Source organism: Gossypium raimondii, chromosome 12 (assembly GCF_025698545.1).
Source record: "Gossypium raimondii isolate GPD5lz chromosome 12, ASM2569854v1, whole genome shotgun sequence".
Lineage (NCBI taxonomy): Eukaryota > Viridiplantae > Streptophyta > Magnoliopsida > Malvales > Malvaceae > Gossypium > Gossypium raimondii.
The window spans coordinates 37427737-37447138 of record NC_068576.1 but is presented as its reverse complement, the minus strand read 5'-3'; the positions used below and the strand labels follow the sequence as shown (position 1 = coordinate 37447138).

Genomic DNA, 19402 nt, shown 5'->3' with positions numbered 1-19402 from the left:
GAGTGTACATATATATACTTATATATACACTTCTTGTCGCCCACGGTACAGTCACATGGGCACATGGCAAGGTTTCTTTTTTGTCTCAAATCTGAAGCTTTTATGGGTGCTTTCTACCCTACTAATAAGCTGTCATTGCAGAAAGACAGTTTCAAGAGTATCACTAAAAAAATATATTTGAAAAAAAATAGCCTTTTTTTGTAATATATACACATAAGGTCCCATTAAACATCTTTTCTTTAGGCTAAATTATGTTATTAGTCTCTGAACTTTACAAAACTTGTGAATTTAGTCCTTATACTTTTTAAATTTTAAAGTTTCAGTCCTCACCAAAAGAATAACTATTAAATCCATTATGTTACGTTCGTTATTTTCAAAATTTGATGTGACAAATATATTATCATATGTGTAATACTATGTCAACTTGTTATTTCCACATTATTCACTAAAAATCCAATTAATGGATTAATGACAGTCATTTGTATCAAGATTGAAATGGCAAATTTGAAAAGTATAGAGACTTAGAATTATACAATTGGAGAATATAGACTAATCTACAACTGTGCGCATAGTGCTAGACTAATTGAATTTAACCAAATAGATTTAACTGTTATTATTTGGGTGATGACTAAAATTTTAAATTTCTAAAAGTAAAAAGACTAAAATTGACCAATTTAAAAGGCATAAGGACTAAATCCACAACTTTTATAAAATAAAGAGAGTGATAGCAAAATTTAACCTTTCTTTTATATGACACCTTCAATGTCCCATAGTTACATAAAACCTCGATTGAAATCAAGGTTAAATCAAATTGGATTCGGGGACCAAATTTGTTCTAATGCTATTTTCTCCATTCATAAAACTTAAATTTAATACTTTACTTAAAAAGTATCTAGCTTTGATCAAACAAAATATGTTAGGTAAAAGTGTCATGGAGGCCCTTATACTAGAAGTCAGATGCATTTTGTCTCTTTTATTAAAAAAAAGAGCAAATTAGCCCCTATACGTTAGATTAAAAAGCAAATGGATCATTTTGTTAAAAATTTCATCTATTTCTAATGTTAAAATTTGTTCCCTATACATTAGAATGAGGTACACTAGGCATGTCACTTGTAATTGTCTGGTTATATTCCGTCAGCCATGTCAATTGTTAACAGTAGAAATAGATGAAATTTTAATAGAAATGACCAGTTTACTTTTTAATTTAATATACAGGGATTAATTTGCTATTTTTTTAAATACGGGGACACAAAATGTAATCTAACAACTAATAGATGGAATTCTATAGCACTTTTACCAATCTTTTAATATAAAAGTGGATGGAAAAGCCTGTTAAATAGTTCTGTACAGATAGACATGGTAAAGAGTTTTGTGCTTTTAAGAACTAAGTTTTGTGAAAGCAAGGGAGGTAAAAGGCAGACATGGAAAGGGTAGCTACCAGTTAATTAAATACACCATGACCATGCAGCGGCAAATACGACGAGACACGTGAACAATGAACACCTACCATGCAGATATAGTCCCACCGCCTGGTGTTGATCCTACGGTTCCTGGTCCCATATCCCTAATCTTGTCTGAACTGGAAAGTGGAATGCTTTTTACACTTCACATGTCTACTGTTGCATTGCAGTTTGCAATTTGCATGCACAGGTATAGACACATTTGCTGGGGGTTCTAAATGTTCTGACTTTTGTTTTAAGTCCCCGAAGCTTTGATTTTGGTGATCAAATCAAGAAAAGTTATTGAACTTGTTTATGTTTGTTGAGCAATTCAGTTCTTGGTGTTTTGTCCTGTTTTTCTTGGATGCTGATGTACATCTTGTTGAGTTAAAAACCATATTGAATCATCTCGGAAGTCTAGTTTACTTTATGTCAACCAAAATTTATAGAGATACCTACCTTCACCTTATATATAACATATAATTATCCACACGCTCAATATTAATATTTATCTTAAGTTTTAAAAAGTATTAATCTTCACTAATCGAGGTGTTTTCTTTTTATGAACTGTACATAACTCTCCATAGATACTAAAGATAAGACCTCGATACAGGGACAATCCATTTGATTGTTAAAGTCCGGATTGATTGTCCAGAGAATTACACTTTGAAGATAAAACTTCTTTGAAGAGTTGATTTCCCCTCAACACCTATAATTAACAAAAATTAAGAGTTTAATAATTTATATACAAAATTATTAATGAAAAAATCAAGGGTTTAAGTTCATGTACTTACTAACAACACGATTTCACTCCTCAAATTTGATAAAGTATAAACATCAAATTTTGATGATTTTTGTTGAATTACTTATTTTAAGTTTTCGTAAAATATGAGGATGAAATTAGCGATTAGACTAATTAAAAACTACATTGAGTAAGGGATGTAGATTATTGCATTACTTTATTTTTATAAAAGCTTATAAGTATAAATACAATCACGAGCAGCTAAGAATCAGAATAATTTAGACTAAAATTGACTTACCAAACTAAAATCTACATATGACATCAACACATGGTGAGATTAAAGACCCACACATAATAATTGTGCATGTTGTTGAGACTTAAAATTTGATACTAAAAAACCCAAAACCTCAACCTTTGTCATTGTATTCAGGACCTCACTGATACTACTACATGCTTTAGAGATGCAAAGAAGGGTTTTACCAGCAAACATGCAGGGATTTATATGTGTGTGAAAGTGAAAATGGAGTAAAGATACATATGTTGGCAGTGATGTTAACGCCCTCAACAACTCAACATTGACTAAATGGAAGCGTTTAGATATCATGCATATGTCCATAATTTCATGCAAAAATGGTTGAGGCCCAAGCAAAGACCCATTATGGATTGTAGGTCTATATACTTACACATAAACAAACCAAAGAGTAATATTAGGGTTCTTTTAAAATATTTAAGAATATATGGAGGGAATCAGGAGTTTTGTTTCGATAGGTTAGGTTAACTACTAAAATTTTGAAACGCTAAACTTAAAAAATTGTTAAAAATATTTAAATTGAATTCTTAATTCTTTTAAAAAATAAAAATATCTAATATCTAATATCTTCTCCAACTTAATTTAACTTTAATTAAATTACTTAAAATAATCGATTTTTTAAATTATAAACAAACATCTTTTCTTCTTTTACAAATTTAACAAAAAAAATAGTAATTTTCATTTGCAATTTTTTTCATGTTATTGACACATAATTTTGGTAATTATTTTACCTTCAACCCAAAACCCTGAACCTTGAATTCGAACCTATACCTAAAACTTTAAACCCCGAACCTCAAGGTTTAGGGTTTGGATTCGGGATTTAAAGTTGAGGGTTCGAGTTTGGGTTTTGGATTCATGGTTTAGGTTTAGGGTTCGTGTTCAAGGTTCAAGGGTTCAAGGTTACGATTTATGAGTTCGGGATTCATGGTTCAAGGGTTTGGGGTTTGAGTTTAAGGTTTAAGGTTTTATGTTTTGGATTTAGGATTCGGAATTTAGATTCAAGATTTAGGATTTGGAGTTTGGGATTTAGGATGAAAAGGGATATGTAAAAAATTGTTGAAATGTTATTAAATAATTGAAAAGAGACCATGAATAATGTGGTGGAAATGGTCCATAAAATAATTTCTCCATAGATGAGTGCATAATAATAACTTCAGGTCTTCAAAATTTGATGATGTAGCAAACTTTTATTGGTGCCTAAAAACTTTAATTTTTAGGATCATCCTAATGTAAATTATTCCCTAAAATTAAGTTAAAATATCGTAGTGGAGAAGCCCACCAAGGGCGCGAACGGTGGCCACTAGGGCCTCCCCTCACATGCGACAGAACTAGAACATACTCGAAGGAAGAGAGAAACACCGAAGGTTTCCAAAAAGTGCGGAAAATTTCTAAGATGCCAGATAAACACTTGAAGAGTCCAAAAGGTCATTTGAAGAAGTAAACTTTATAGAATAAAACTAAAATATTCCGGAAGCTCTATAATCTTGTATAGAGTAGAGTAAGGTAGTCTAAATCTTTCTAGAGACATGTTATAAACCGTGGAATTGAACTGATGTTGATAGTAGAATTTGAGGGGCTTTGGCTAAGCCACCCATCATCGTTTGTATATAACTTGTAATTTTGAGTAATACATCTTCTAGCATTCTCATAGTCCTACAGTGTGTCTGCAATTTCGATTTGGGTTCCAAAGGTTTTCTAATTGCCATGAATTTTTTTATTTATTTTGATTTTAAATTTAAATTGTTATTTAATTCTAAAATTGGAATCAAAGGAAGGGCTTAGTTTTTTAAGATTTAATTTTTAATCAAGTTAGATTTAATTTAAGGGTAAACTACACCCATGGTCACTTTTGTTTACCTTAGATTACGTTTTAGTCACTTATGTTTGAAATGTTACGTTTTAGTCATTTATGTTATCATGTTGTAATATTTTAATATCTGAGCCATTAATCGTCGTTAATGGTGTACGGTAAGCTGACGTGGCACATTAAATCATCATTTCAAACAAAATTTTAGGTTAAATTATACAATTAATCCCCATATTTTTTTCGTTTTAAGTAATTTAATTTTTTTTCTTTTATGTTCTTTAAACTTTCCTCTCTTTTTTTCCATTCTCTTTTGTTTCTCCCTCTGTTTTCATACCTTCCCCATTTCTTTTAACATATTAGAAAGTCGAATTGACAGTGAAAAAAGAAGTAGGAAGTCGACTGTCATCATTTGCCCATAACCAAAACCCATAAACCCATACCATGCTTATTTCTTCACTACCAATACGACTTCTTGGTATGTTAAAAGAAATAAAGAAGGTAGGAAAACAGAGGGATAAGCAGAAGAGAATGAAAAATAAAGAAAAAGAAAGAAAGTTAAAAGAACATAAAAGAATTAAATTGCTCAAAACGAAAAATTATGGAGACCAATAGTATAATTTAACCTAAAGTTTTTGTTTGAAATGATAATTTAACGTACCACGTCAACTTACCATTACACCATTAACGACAATTAACGACTCAGTGACTAAAATGTTACAACACAATAACATAAGTGACTAAAACGTAACATTTCAAACATAAGTGATTAAAATGTAACCTAAAGTAAACAAAAATGACCATGAATGTAATTTACCTTAATTTAATTTGGTTTCCATATTTTATTTCTGAAGTTTTGAAACGTGCATATTTAGATATCCACCCAAGATAGTTTTTTTTTTTTAGATAATGAAAATAATAATAAAATTTAAATTCTGTTTAAAATAAAATAAAATAAAATTTATTTTAAAAATTTTAGAAAATAGAAATAAGAAAAAGAGGTAGGGTATTCAATTTCAATTAAAACCGATTAACTGATCGAATCCATTTAATTCAATTAACCGGTCAATTAACCAATCTAATTTGATCGAAAGTTAGTTAATAAATTTTTAAAAGTTCAGTTATTATCTGAATATAATTAACTAAATTAACCAAACTTAATAATTAATAATACAATTTAGATCAAATTAATCGAAATATTTCAACTCGATTAATGTTTATAAAAAAATTCAATTTGGTTAACCGTTAAAAGATTAAAAAGTTCGGTTAATTCGGTTAATACTATAGTTCGGTTCGATTAATCATTTGGAAACATAAATAAAATAGCCACAATCCAACCAAAAAACAAACAAACGACCAAATAAAATCTTCTCTACCCAACATAATCTGATACCCCGCAAAACAAAATCAAACAAACCATCTTTAGCTGGTAAACAAATAGAAAACAAATTCATACATCAAGTCCTAATTATATCTCTCATATTCATCCACATTCAAACTATCATTATAACAAATAACCACAGGATAGAGTTACACAAGTTTATGTCTCCGGATTGAGAAAGACTAAGCACAGAGAATGCATGGTTGATGGCGCATCATTCAATGAAGAGCAACAGAACTAAGAATAACTTACAATTCTTATTGCCTTTGAGTTTTTCCAATGGAACGTTTTCCAGAGAACAGATGCTTTGGTTTCAATGTGGGAATAACTCTATCAGCCTCTCCACGCCGAGCATTCTTGTTCCTCTTTAACACAGATTTCTTGGCCAATTTAATAGTCTTTACCTTCTGAGCAGAATCCTTCAAGCCCTCTCCCGGTACAACTTCACTAGGAGGTCGTGATCGTGACCTTGACCGAGATGTAGACCTTAGACGGAACTTTTTGCTTGCTTGGTTGTCATCTATATCCATAGCATCTCCATCATCACCGACTCTCCTATCAACTGATCGCTCCCTTTTCCGGCCTCTTGACTTGTTACGAGCACGATTAATTGCAAGAGAGGGATCCAGCCCCAAACAAGATAGCTGCCGGCCCATCCTCTCAGTTAAGAACTTCCTATCCATGTCAAACTTTTTTGGTACAACAGGCCAACTTTCTGCAGTGCTTTTCTTCATCCTATGCTGTTGAATAAGCAAGCTCTTCTTTTTCCTGATCTCAGCCAGTGCTTCTTGCTCTTCCGGGGATAATTCTTGGCCATCCATCTCAAAGTCATCACCTTCCTCCTCTTCTTGTCAAAGACCCTCTTCATGCTCCAACTCTTCAAGCCTTAACAAGATATCAGGGTCGATGAAATCGTACACATTGTGACCATCAAGAATTTCAGGCATTATGTCCTCTTTCCATTCATTATTTGACAATATATAGTTCTTCCTCAAACTAGCAGAATACACACCAGCACCACCATTCTCATCCTCCAAATCCTTTTCAGTTTTCCTCTTTTCTTTCTCTGCTGCTTGCTTGGCTTTAGTTTCCAAAACTGCCTGGGGTATGCAAGCTGGCCGTTCCTTTTGATCACGTGGCTTTGGTAATGCAACACAAAACCTATTAAGGCAGTCATTTATTTTTTTCGATTTCATCTTCAACTCTACCCTCTGATTCAGTAACCTTTCACAAGCAGCATTCTTCACAGCAATCACTCCATCCTCAGTCACAGTGCTCATAATCAATAGCACCCCTTCTTCATTTGTAGGCTCACCTCCTTTGACCAATCACAGTCTTCATGGCTTCACCTTTCATCTCCATGACCAATTTCCTGTCTGCCTCAGATATGCCATCCAATGGCTGCAAATCAGTCTTATTGCAAACAATGATCAAGGGTTTGTTCATAAAGAGAGATTTAATGCTGTGAAAAAGAGCTGCTTGCTGGGAAATGCTGTACCCACATGACCCAGATATATCCAAAAAGAACAACACTGCAGCTCGTAGGTGAGCCAATGCTGTAATGCTGCACATCTCAATAATATTTCGATCTTCAAATGGCCTGTCCAAAATTCCAGGTGTATCAATTACTTGATATCTAAGGTACTTGTAATCTGTATGACCCACAAAGAGTGACTTGGTAGTGAAAGCATAAGGTTGGACATCCACATCAGCCCTCGTGATTTTGTTCATAAATGAACTCTTACCAACATTAGGGTACCCACAAATCAACATGGTTCGAGTATTAGGATCAATAGATGGCAACCTTGCCATATGTTGCCTAATCTGCTCAAGGTACGCTAGACTAGGACCAATCCTCTTTATGACAGTACACATACGACCAAGAGCAGCAACCTTTAGCGACTTGCACCGACATAGCAAGTCACCATACTTTAATAGCTTGACATAATCTTTAGCAATCTTGCTAATGAGATTCCTAGCAGTATTTATCTGGCCAAGAGCAAGCTTGTAGTGATCCTTGTTATAGAGAACATGAAGAAGATCACCATAAAATGGATTGGATATCATCAAGGCAAGGGAACTCATCACTTATTGTCGAAAGCTTCTCATGAAAATTCTGCTGGGTGTATTTAACTTTACGCATATAGAACTGGCGGAGACGGGAAATCGCATACCCTTTGTGGACAACAGTTGGAGTTTGCCGTTGGGTACGTGAGAGAATAATGTCTATGAAGTCCTTCCCATTTGGTACAACAGTGATTTTCTTGAAATTATATTGAACCATTTTTACTATTGACCTGCAGCAAAACAAAGACGAGTTAGGTTAAATGAAAAGGACTTTAACAACAATTTGAAATCGTTGCTTAATAGACATCTGATTAAGAGCTAGTTTTCCGCCAAATAAATCAAACACAGATATGTTCATGAGATTATTTTCCTTAGATTCAAGAAAAAAAACCCTAAGCAAATTTAAAAGAAAAGTCACAAACAGATTCAATTTTCTAGAAAAATAATATAAAAGCCCTCAAAAAAACCCATACAGGTTAATAGGTATACAAATCAACTGAGATATGATATTCAATAAAATAAGACAACTTGTAGTAGAGGCTTAGAAATTAACAATAAAATACAGTAATCAGAACTGAAAACAGGAAGAACGCTCACAGGTTTCAGTTTAGTACCTCTTTTTCCTTCAAACCAAACAGAAATGGAGTTCACAAGCTCCTGCTCAGCCAAAGAGAAGAGTAAGAGGGAGGCACACTAGAGTTTTAGTTTTTATAGCCGACTAAAGCCCGTGAAACGAACGGGAGTATGTTTATATCATATTAAATTTATGGCTTAATGTACACTTTAGTCCCTAATGTATACCTTTTTTCACTTTGATCCTTAAAGTTTCTTTTTGGCACACTTTAACGAAAACAATCAATGGCGGTGATAATTTGATTAGGATTTTTAAATAAAAAAATAAGATAGAGTTTTAACTTTTTAAATATAGGAGCTAAATCTCAACTTCTGTATAACAACAGGGACTAATAAGACATTTAACCAAAATAAAATTTTGAACAAATTAAAACTAAAGTCAGAAACCTTCTAGGGTTCTCTTCTTCTACCTATTCACTCTTTTTCTCACAGCCGTCGCTTAAACAGAACCCATCGCCGTCCTTGAACGCCTCCCCCGTCCGTCGATCGGTTTACGCCCTCTTCGCCGCCGCCCACTGTAAGTTGTTCGTGACTTCTCTTTTATGATTTTTTCCCATTCTTTTCTGCTTTGTTTTATTTCTTCACACCGCTATTGACGTCTTTCGCGGTGGTGGAAGGCGCCGCCACCGCAAGAAAAAGCGGCCAACACACCGCTACGCACCACTATGTGAACTCTGATCATTATACCCTCTTGAGTTTTTTCTTTTGTTTATTAAATTTAATTGATATAAATTTTGTCTTGTATATGCAAAAGCTTAATTTCCAGTTCAAACTGGAGTTTGAGTATTGGAAAATTAGTATACGATACTCATCAAGCATGGATTGTTTCTCGAGCAGAGAGCTTGAACCGAATTTCGAGTAGCTAACTTTGAATAGGAGTTGTGCTATTTGTTTTTTAAATTCAATTGTTGTCCTAATCTAACGTGGCATTGGGTTCTTAAAATAGCAATGGAAGTAATTCCACTAAAAAAGCTTGTTATTTTCTTAATCTAATGTAGTGTTATCTTTTACTATGTTGCTTCTTATTTAAAGGATAAAATATTTCAAGCCGATAAAATGGTACGACCGTATGCTATTAAAGGGAAGAAACGGAAGAATAGAGGCGAGAAGTATGATAAAGAAGAACAAGAACATGAAGAACAAGTAGAAGAAGAAGAGAGAGAACCAGCAAAACAAGCTGCTATTGAAAAGCCAACAGAGGAAGTCGAAGGTAAAGAAGAAGAGGAAGGAGGTGAAGCTGGAACAGATGAACTTGAGGGAATCCCAATTGCCCCCTCTGATAAAAAGAATAACAAAAATGGTGTAATTTTTGTTCTTGAGAAGGCTTCATTGGAAGTTGCTAAAGTTGGAAAGGTATATGGAACTTGGACTTCGTAATGTGCTTACTGCTTCTGTTATCGTTTACGAGTATGAGTTTTTGTAGTTTTTAATTGATAATTTTCATTAAAGAAGTTTGGTTTTCAACTGTAATTTATCTTGTTGGTTGTAAATTGTTACAGAGTTTTCAACTCTTGAACTCAGATGATCATGCCAATTTCTTGCGGAAAAATAACAAGAATCCTGCTGATTACAGACCTGACATAACACATCAGGTTATTTTCCTCCTTTTTTGTTATTTATTGCTATCTTATATTTCTTTTGTTAAAACTATGATGAATTAATTGATACTGCATTCTTGATCCTCTTTTGTTAAAACTATGATGAACTAACTGCTATTTCTGTCATTTCCCTATAGGCTCTACTGTCGATTCTAGATAGTCCGGTCAATAAGGCTGGGAGATTGCAAGCTGTGTATGTTAGAACTGAGAAAGGTGTACTTTTTGAAGTTAAACCTCATGTTAGAATTCCGAGAACATATAAGCGGTTCTCTGGTATTATGTGTAAGTTATCATGGCTGAGATTATGTCTCTTCTGCTGCATTTTGAAACTCTTACTAGTCTGTTTCTTATTGACCTATTTAACAATCATGCAGTGCAACTGCTACAAAAACTAAATATAACTGCCGTTGGCAAGCGTGAAAAGCTTTTACGAGTGATAAAGAATCCCGTAACCAATTACTTTCCTGTCAACTCTCGCAAAATAGGTGGGTTTGACTTTGATTGTTGTTTCTCGTGTTGTCTGTAAAAATCCGTTGTTTCCGGAACTCAAGTTCTTTTTCTTGCACATCAGGTTTCTCATATAGCTCAGACAAATTAGCTAAAATGAGGAAATACGTAGATGCTGTTGGTGATGATGTGAATCTTGTTTTTGTGGTAAGTCTTGTGCGACATAGGATCCTTCTCTCTTTATTTATAATCGCTTCCTTATCCTATCTCTGTGCATTTTTTTCAGGTGGGTGCAATGGCCCATGGGAAAATAGAGGTAGATTATATAGATGATTTTATAGCGAGTAAGTTCCACATTTCTTATCTGTATGTTTGTTAGATTGTTTTGCGAAAATTTCAAGGATATTGATTAGTAACCCTCAAATCCCATAAGAACCATTGAATTGAGCAAGCTAAGGCAATAAGATAGACGAAAGCTAAATTACCAATGCTTACTTATATTGGATATAGATATAGGTGTATGATTCTCCAAGAATATGCACTTGCTGGAACCATACTTGTAGTTGACGATTATCCAAATCCAAGCTTTATTACAATATCTAAGACTTACATTTTACAAGCATGAAATTTGTTTTTTAGCATGCTTAAGGGGACAAGACCTACAATCATTGTCTTATATGGTTTTATTTCTTATTGTAGTTTCCGGTTATCCGCTAAGTGCTGCAATGTGCATTGCAAGGATTACTGAAGCTTTGGCAGATAAGTGGAGCATATTGTAACACCCATATAATATGTCTCTCTCTGTTGCAATGGCTTCGATTTTGGGATAGATTATCAATGATGAATTACTTTAATTTATAATGTGGTACGTTTATTTTATGTTAAAAAAACGGAATATGCAGTTTTCTTGTTTAGGTAATATATGGAAGTGAGCAGCTAGAAAAATATTTTCAAGAGAAAAGATGTTATTTGATAGGGATAGCAATAGACCAAGACGGGATTACGGTACGTGTTAGTATCGATGTTGAAAATATTTTAGCATGTAAGCTAATCCAAACCAAATTCGTTTCAAATTGTTATGTTACTCAACCTTGTGCTTTTTTAATTTAATTATATATTTATATTTTATTGATAAATATAACAATTTCAATATATATAGGTTTTTAGTATTTGTATAATATAATACAAATATAGGTTAATATTTGATACACAGTGGTATAAATTTTACCCATGATGTATTTTTTGGTATAGATAGCTTTGAGGGTGAATTTGAAACCAGTGAGGTAAGTTTTGCTTTGGTTTCGCCTGTATTGGTTGCTATGCATCATTTCCGTATTAAAATCTTAAGTATCATTAACATTTAGTTTCTTTTCCGCATTGGTGAAAATTTCACCTTGTATCGGTTGCAAGTGTTCATTTTGTACCAGTCAAAACATTAAGAATTGAATTAAATTGGTATAAGTATGTATTAGTCTTGAGAGAAAAACATGCATTTATCGCATCTAACTATTTTTGTTCGAAACTCAGAGCTATGGGTATAAACCTTGACTAGTTCTTTTCGGCCCAAATTTACAACCCCGTTTTACCTGATGAGATAAACCTGACAAGTCAGGTAGTTCATCATTCTCAACCTCAGCCATTAATGCCAACTCCGTAGGCATCACTGCTGTAAGTCCAATTTTATCACTTCCAATAAAAGGAGCAGCCCTGAACAAAGTCACTATGGTTCGGAATGTAAAAGCATTGCATATTTTTATATTCTCCAACACAACTCGGCTAGAACTCCGATGAATGCTCAAACAGTTTTAGTTGGATGCAAAATACAAAATTTCTATATTAAATAAAGAAGATTTAAGAGGATGTGATGATCATGGTTTGAATAGTGTAGTAATATTGTGGTCTTGTGAACAATTTCACAGCTGGAATTGGCATACCAACAGCTTTTAGAAAGAAAAAAAATTCTCCTTTCTTAACAAAGTAAACCTTCGGGAATTTACATATTTGGTTAAGATATGATATAAATCTCTCTATTCTTTATAAATTTAGAATTTAGTCTTTGTATTTTTATTTTAAGAATTTAAACCCTTTACTTTTTAGATTTCAAAACTCAAATTCAATCGTTAATATTGTTAAAATTGTTTTGTTAAATTCAACTTAATTCAACATCTTTTTTAGTTATATTTTTATTTTGAAATGTCACACCAACAAATTTAACCGTATGAACAAAATTCCTTAAAATAAAATTATAAAGATTGAATTCCAAATTTGTGAAGAGTATAAAACTTATAACATATTTTAATATTATATATTAAACGTTGTCAAAGACAAGTAATCGTAAAGTGAATTCAATGCTCTTTAATTATAATCTTAAGTTCGAGTTTTATGTATGGGATAGTATTGAAAGAGTTTATTCTTTTTAGAAAAATCCGATTTTTCACAGCCAATTCTTAGTATCAAATTTACTTAATTAAGCAATAAATTTAAAAGGTAAACAAAGGATAAAAGGAATATATAAAATTTAAATTAGTAATTACAAACACTAATAAACTCACTTTAAATTAACTCAACTAAGCAATTAACCTACATATAATTTATAATTTATATATGGTGAGAGTCAAATTTAAGGTTGAAAATTTCAACTTCATCTCGCAAATATAGCCAAGAACCGAGTGACCGCTTATTGCTAGCCAATGACTAGCATTCCATGTGTTTCTTTCAAGCCTAAACCTCTTTTGCATTGGCCTGATGAAAAGAAAAACATTCTTTCTAATTAAATGAATTTTAAAAAAAAACTTAATTTGTTTCGTATTATTAGTATTATTTCTTAATTTGGTCAACTCTAGTGTAGAAAATTCCAAAATATTTAATGATGAAGTAGGGCTTAATTAACAATTTAATCATAGCTGCCCACCGCCCATAAAACACAGAAAAGGAAAGAAAATATTAAAAAAAATAGAATTTGGGACAAATCAGCCCACAGGGAATATTCAGTGCTCAATTTAATGAAATTTTAAACCTTTACAGCTAAACGAACTGAATTATATGTCTTTTTAACTGTAAAATTAGAGAGTTAATTAGTACTTACACGATACAAACATATTTACACTATGTTAAAATTGATATGGGCATTGTTAAAGCAGGAGGACGTGGGTTTGAGTGTGCTAAAGCTCATTATCTTCCTATTTTTGTGTAGGGGAGGGGTTATAAGTAGTTTTAAGTATTGTGTCAAAAATAGCAGATATGATCAAAACCTATAATCAAATTGTTCAAAAAAAAGATAAAAAAATTATCACTTATCACACTACGTTTAAAGGAAGCTGTCCAAATAGCACTTACTCTTTTGAAGGCTCGAACCCAGATAAGCCCTATAAGTAAATGACCCTTGGTCACCAAGCCAATTATCTGAGTGCACAATTATATTATTTTTAATATATTTTTAATGAAAAATTATCTCGTACACTGCTGTAGAGTTTTTTAAAACTTCATAAGCGAATTTAGGGTGTGACAAGTGTTTTATAGATATAATAAAATAAATAAATATTTAAATGTCACTTATTGCACGCTCAACCCGTTTATAGAGTCTAAAAATACCATTGGCGGTGTATCAAATAATTATCCCTTTTTAGTAAGGATAAATCTCAAAATTATACATGAACTTTGATTCAATGTGTAATTTGATACATGAACTTAGATTTGGTATAATTATACACATTAAACTTTAGTTATGGTTCAAATGTATCCATGAAACTTTACTTTTAATTCAATCATATACATTTAAATAAATAAATACATCGTTTTATTTTTATATTTGACAAATGTAATTATATGTGTATGCAATATGTAAATATAAAATGATGTTCTATTGATAATTGTGTTAATAATTCGTGAGAATCGGATCAAATCAAAATTTCATATATAAAATTACACAAAATCAAAATTAACATATGAGTCACATTTATCATTTCATAATCAAGGTGTGAAATCAAAGAAGAGAAAATGAAACGTTGAAGCAAAGTTTTATACTCAACCAAGAAAGTTGATTTATTGTTTGACCCATTGGCATGTTTCATACAAAATTCTTGGTTCTAATCACAGAAAACAAATGCCCAATTGATGTTGAAACTTGCAATTAAAAAACTATGTTAGTTTATGCATGGAACCAATCTTAATGTCCCAATTGGATACCTCTATAGCATCATGAATAGGTTATTAATCTTAAATTTAATCCCATAGACTTTGAATGAGTTCATAAATCACATCATCTTCATAATAAACTTTGTAAGTTGTTAGAAAATAATTTTTAATTTAATGAGGACTTAGTTTGATATATAACATTTGGTCAGCTATATAGCTAGAATAATGCCTCTCTCCTTCTTCTTCTTCTTCTTTTTTTTTTAATTTAATCCTCCACAAGCCTCTATTAATTAAAACAATTTGAAATAATAACAGCTCTTTGTTAACTCCATAAAATTTAATTTAATGAGGACTGAGTTTGAATTGGCAATAATTTTAAAAAAAATTAAAGTAAGGGTTAACTCCATAAAATGCCATCAAACTCTTGTTAGATTTTAAATTAACCTCTAAATTTCAAAACATTCTAATTGAGTTTTTAAAATATTACGATTTTATCAACCAAGTCTTTTTTCAACTTGAATGTCACTCTAGGCATTATATTTCAGTTCGAATATAATATTGAGCATACGCAAAATAGATCTAACTTGTTAAATAGATAGTGTCAATAAAATTAAGGAAGACTATTTTTTAACACGTCAAATTTATGATGCCCACACAATAAATATAAATGTGTTTACAATTAATGTCTAAGCTAATGGTTATGTTGATAGAAAGAGTTGATCGATACAATACTAATATTTTAGGACTTAATTGAAATATTTTAAAATTTAATAATCAATTTAAAATATAAACCACAATTTGGAAGTCAAATTCCACCACCTCGAAGGCCCAAATGTCCTTTGTAAATTCCCTATAATGTCTGGTTTTGAGGGCATGCAGATGTGTGTGCCCTACAGAAAACATAGAAAAAGTAAAATTTTAATATCTATTATAGTTTTAATTTTAATATTTTTCAAGTTGGTAAATTTTAATTTCTATATTTGTTAAATTTTAATATTTTAGTCTTGACTGAAATGATATTAATTAAATTATGTTATTAGTCTTATATTACCTATGTAAATTTAGTTAATATTTTTCAATTTATCTTAGTTCCTTTACACCTTTAATTTTGAAATTTACAATTCATGTGCTAAATGTTGTACTCTTTAAAATATTGAAATTTAGTCCATGTATTTTTATTTTTAAAACTTTGGTCCCTTTCTTTTCACATTTTAAAATTTAGGTCCAATTGTTAATACCGTTAATTTTTATTAAATTTATTGGTGTAACATTTTAAATTTCTTTTTAAAAAAACCTCACATATGACATTGCGATGAACCTAATTGTTTTAGAAAAAAAGAATTATCAGACTTAAATTTTAAAATAAAAATTAAATTTCTGAAGATAAAAATATAAGAACTCATTACCAAAATTTTAAAAATACATAAACATATGATATATTTTACTCCAAACACTAAAACAAAATTAAAGTATAAAAATATATATAAAGCCTAAAAAGAACCCTTGGGATGAATGAAAGGAGTTACATATAACTAAACCCCAAAAACAGGGGGAGGGGTATTAATTGAATCCACCGTCCATTTACTGACTTTCATTCTCTCGACACCTCTTTCAATTCCCATCACCTACCTTTATTCATTCACTAACACCCACAACTATTTTTTTGTTTGTTATAATTTTTGCTCTTTCATATTAAATTTAGAATTATTTATAACTTTTTCTAAAGTATAATACACTTTAGAACACTCAAATTTACATTTTCTTACATTAACAACAATATTAATGTCGAACGGGCTATAGCTCAATCAACACTATAATACCCAATTTTGGGCCCGGGCCCGTATAAGCAGAAAACAGAACAAATTCAAATAATATCCATATTACAGACCAAAAATAAACCCAAATAAAACAGTAAATAGCCCATTTTTACATGGATGTAGCCCGATTACACCAGCCCGATTACCCTACAATCCAAATCAGCCCAAAACTGAAAAATTTGGAAACCCTAGAGTCTTCAGCAGCAACCTTCTTCCTAGCCTTGGCGCCGCAGCAACCACTTCCGCCCCACGTAGCCCTTGCTATTTTTTTATTTGGTTCTGTTTTTTTTCCTTTTACTGTTTTTTTTTGTTTTCTTTTACTTGTTTCTTAAAATAAATAAACGAAGTGGAAGAGGACAGGTTCTTACTAGTAGTGGCGCGTCGTCGATGCACTTGCTGCGTTTCGTCCGAATCGGAGTTGAAAAGGGAGGAGGTTTCGGTGAGGAGCAGAGAAGGGGAGAAAGCAGTCCTTGCGGTTGCCGTTGCTGAAAAGGGGAATAGGGTTTTGATTAGGGTTTGAATGGTATTTATTTGGTTTGAAAAACGGCACCGTATTAGTGTAACCCAATATCCCATGTGACCCGACCCAGAACCCGACCAGACCTGCGTTTTTTACTGCACTGGTTTATTTGAGCGATTAGTCCTTTTGTTTTATAATGTGTCTAAATTAATTTTTTTATTTCTTTTAAATTTTGCTGCATATTCTATTACTGTTTCAATTTAATCCAGGTTGTTGCGCAGCGTTTTGGAGGGAGGGATTAATTTCCCTTTAGGTCCTCCACTGTTAAGCGCGTGTTCTATTTGGCACATTTGCATTTTATTATTTCAAATCTGCCTCTGAATTTTTGTTTATTTTTAATTTAATCCCTAATCTGTTGTTTTAGTTTTTTTCAGTTTTTTATATTATTAATTACATTATATTAATTATTATTATATTATTTTATTACTATTATTATGCCTATACATATGTACACCCATATGTATCTTATAATATATATGTATATATTTTAAATGTTTTTTAAAATAAATACACATACATATTTTATATATTTTACTATTATTTTATTTTCTTAGTCTTTATATATACATATACACGTATATACATTTATATTTTATAATGTTTATACATTTTCCATACCATATAATCCATATATATATATTTATACACTATTCAAAATTATTTTAAATATATTTTTCACATTTTTTATATATACATATATTTTCATATTTTCATAAGTTACTAATATATTATACTTATACAATTTTTATTTTTTTGTAAATACATGTATCTGCTTTTATATATTTTTATTTTTATTTTATTTTTATAATTTTGTATACATGTGTATATATATGCATTGACATTTTATAGTACATATACATGTATAATTTAAATTAAAGTATTGATTTCATGTTGTACATTAAACATTTAATCATACTTTTAAAGGAAACATTTTATAGTACATTTCATGTATAATTTTATCCATCGTTTGGTTCTTTTTGCAAGCATGTTGCATTAGAATAACGATTAATGGACTAATAAAACTTTCACAAGGGAAGTTTTGCATATTACTCTAGAGGTTTTTAAATAATACGGGAACCTGAAATAGGACTATTATTTAGAACGCACCAAGTTTAAAGGTTAAAATATCTAGGAAGGAAAAGTTTAAATTAAGACTATCCCTTCAGATTTTGTTGTCAAAGCATTTATTGAACAAAATGACAAGATGTTGTGTCGGTGATAAGGCTTCAATGAACAAGCAAACAATGATCACCAAGCAATAGGAAGAGGTTTCCTTGGAGAAGAAAGCCTTTATTTGTGCATGGGCATTTGGTATGACACCCTGGGAATGGTGTAAAGGACCAAAGAGCTTCACATTCTGTATCCTTGAACTGTGATAGGAGAGGATTGAGAAAATGCCAGATTTTTCTACCCTTGGGTTACAGCGGGAGAAAGATGGTACAAATTTTGCATCCCAGTAGATTGAACTTTGAAGTTTACAGTGGGGGCTATTTGATTAAGTGTTTCTTCGGAGATGCCAGCCAAGCAAGAAGGCGTTGTAGTATATCAGTGATAAAATCTTAATAAACCTTGAATAATGACGACTTAAGCGATAAAGAAAGATCATTCTCGAAAAAATAATATTCTACATTCATTCAAATGTCATTCATACACGTCTAGTTAGGAGCATTTGATTCATTTTGTTTATGACATCCTAATCACTAGGCATAATTAGGTTCATGAATTGAATTATACAGGTTATGTTCCCCAAAAAATAAACTGGTGAAACCATAAACCCTTATCTCCCTGAGTAGCAGTGGAGTAGGTTGAAAATAGCAGATATTGTCTTCCTGTATTGGTAACGAAGTAGATCGAAGATATCAGCCTTGTCTCCATGAGCAGCAGTGGAGTAGGTTGAAAATGGCAGATATTGCCTTCTTGTACTGGCAGCGAAGCAGATTGAAGACACCAGTCTTATTGCCTTGACGTTGCAGTGGAATAGATTGAAGCCACAACGACGAATCTTACTTTCCTAGCGTTGCAGCGGAGCAGATTGAAGCCATGACGGCAAATCTTATCTCCCTGGCGTTAAGACTTGGATTAGCTGAAGTGGAGTGGATTAAAGCTGTCGGCAGCGAATCCTGTCTCTTTGGCATTACAGTGGAATAGATTGAAGCCACTACGGCGAATCTTGCTTCCCTGGCGATGTAGTGGAACAGGTTGAAGCTACGACGGTGGATCTTGTTTCCCAAACATTGTAGTTAAATAGATTGAAGCCACAACGGCGAGTCTTACTTCCTTAGTAGTGCAGTGGAACAGATTGAAGCTATGACAATGAATCTTGTTTCCCAGACATTGCAATTAAAAAGATTGAAGCCACAACGGCAAGTCTTACTTCCTTAGCGGTGCAGTGGAACAAATTGAAGCTACGACGGCGAATCTAATTTCCCCGACATTGCAATTAAAAAGATTGAAGCCACAACGACAGATCTTACTTCCCTGGCGGTGCAGTGGAACAGATTGAAGCTACG

At 32.0% G+C, this 19402-nt stretch overlaps 1 protein-coding gene and 1 pseudogene across 1 annotated transcript; one reads left to right on the top strand and one right to left on the bottom strand.

Moving 5' to 3' along the window:
• Window positions 1-5702: 5702 nt before the first annotated feature.
• Window positions 5703-8485, bottom strand: LOC105763940 (nucleolar GTP-binding protein 1-like; annotated as a pseudogene).
• Window positions 8486-8737: 252 nt separating this feature from the next.
• LOC105763941 (uncharacterized) lies at window positions 8738-11510 on the top strand. The gene is made up of 8 exons (XM_012582348.2): window positions 8738-8893; window positions 9409-9729; window positions 9876-9968; window positions 10112-10256; window positions 10349-10459; window positions 10546-10628; window positions 10708-10765; window positions 11121-11510. Exons 2-8 carry the CDS (start codon window positions 9433-9435, stop codon window positions 11198-11200), a joined length of 867 nt encoding a protein of 288 aa, XP_012437802.1. The 5' UTR covers window positions 8738-8893; window positions 9409-9432; the 3' UTR covers window positions 11201-11510.
• Window positions 11511-19402: the final 7892 nt, after the last annotated feature.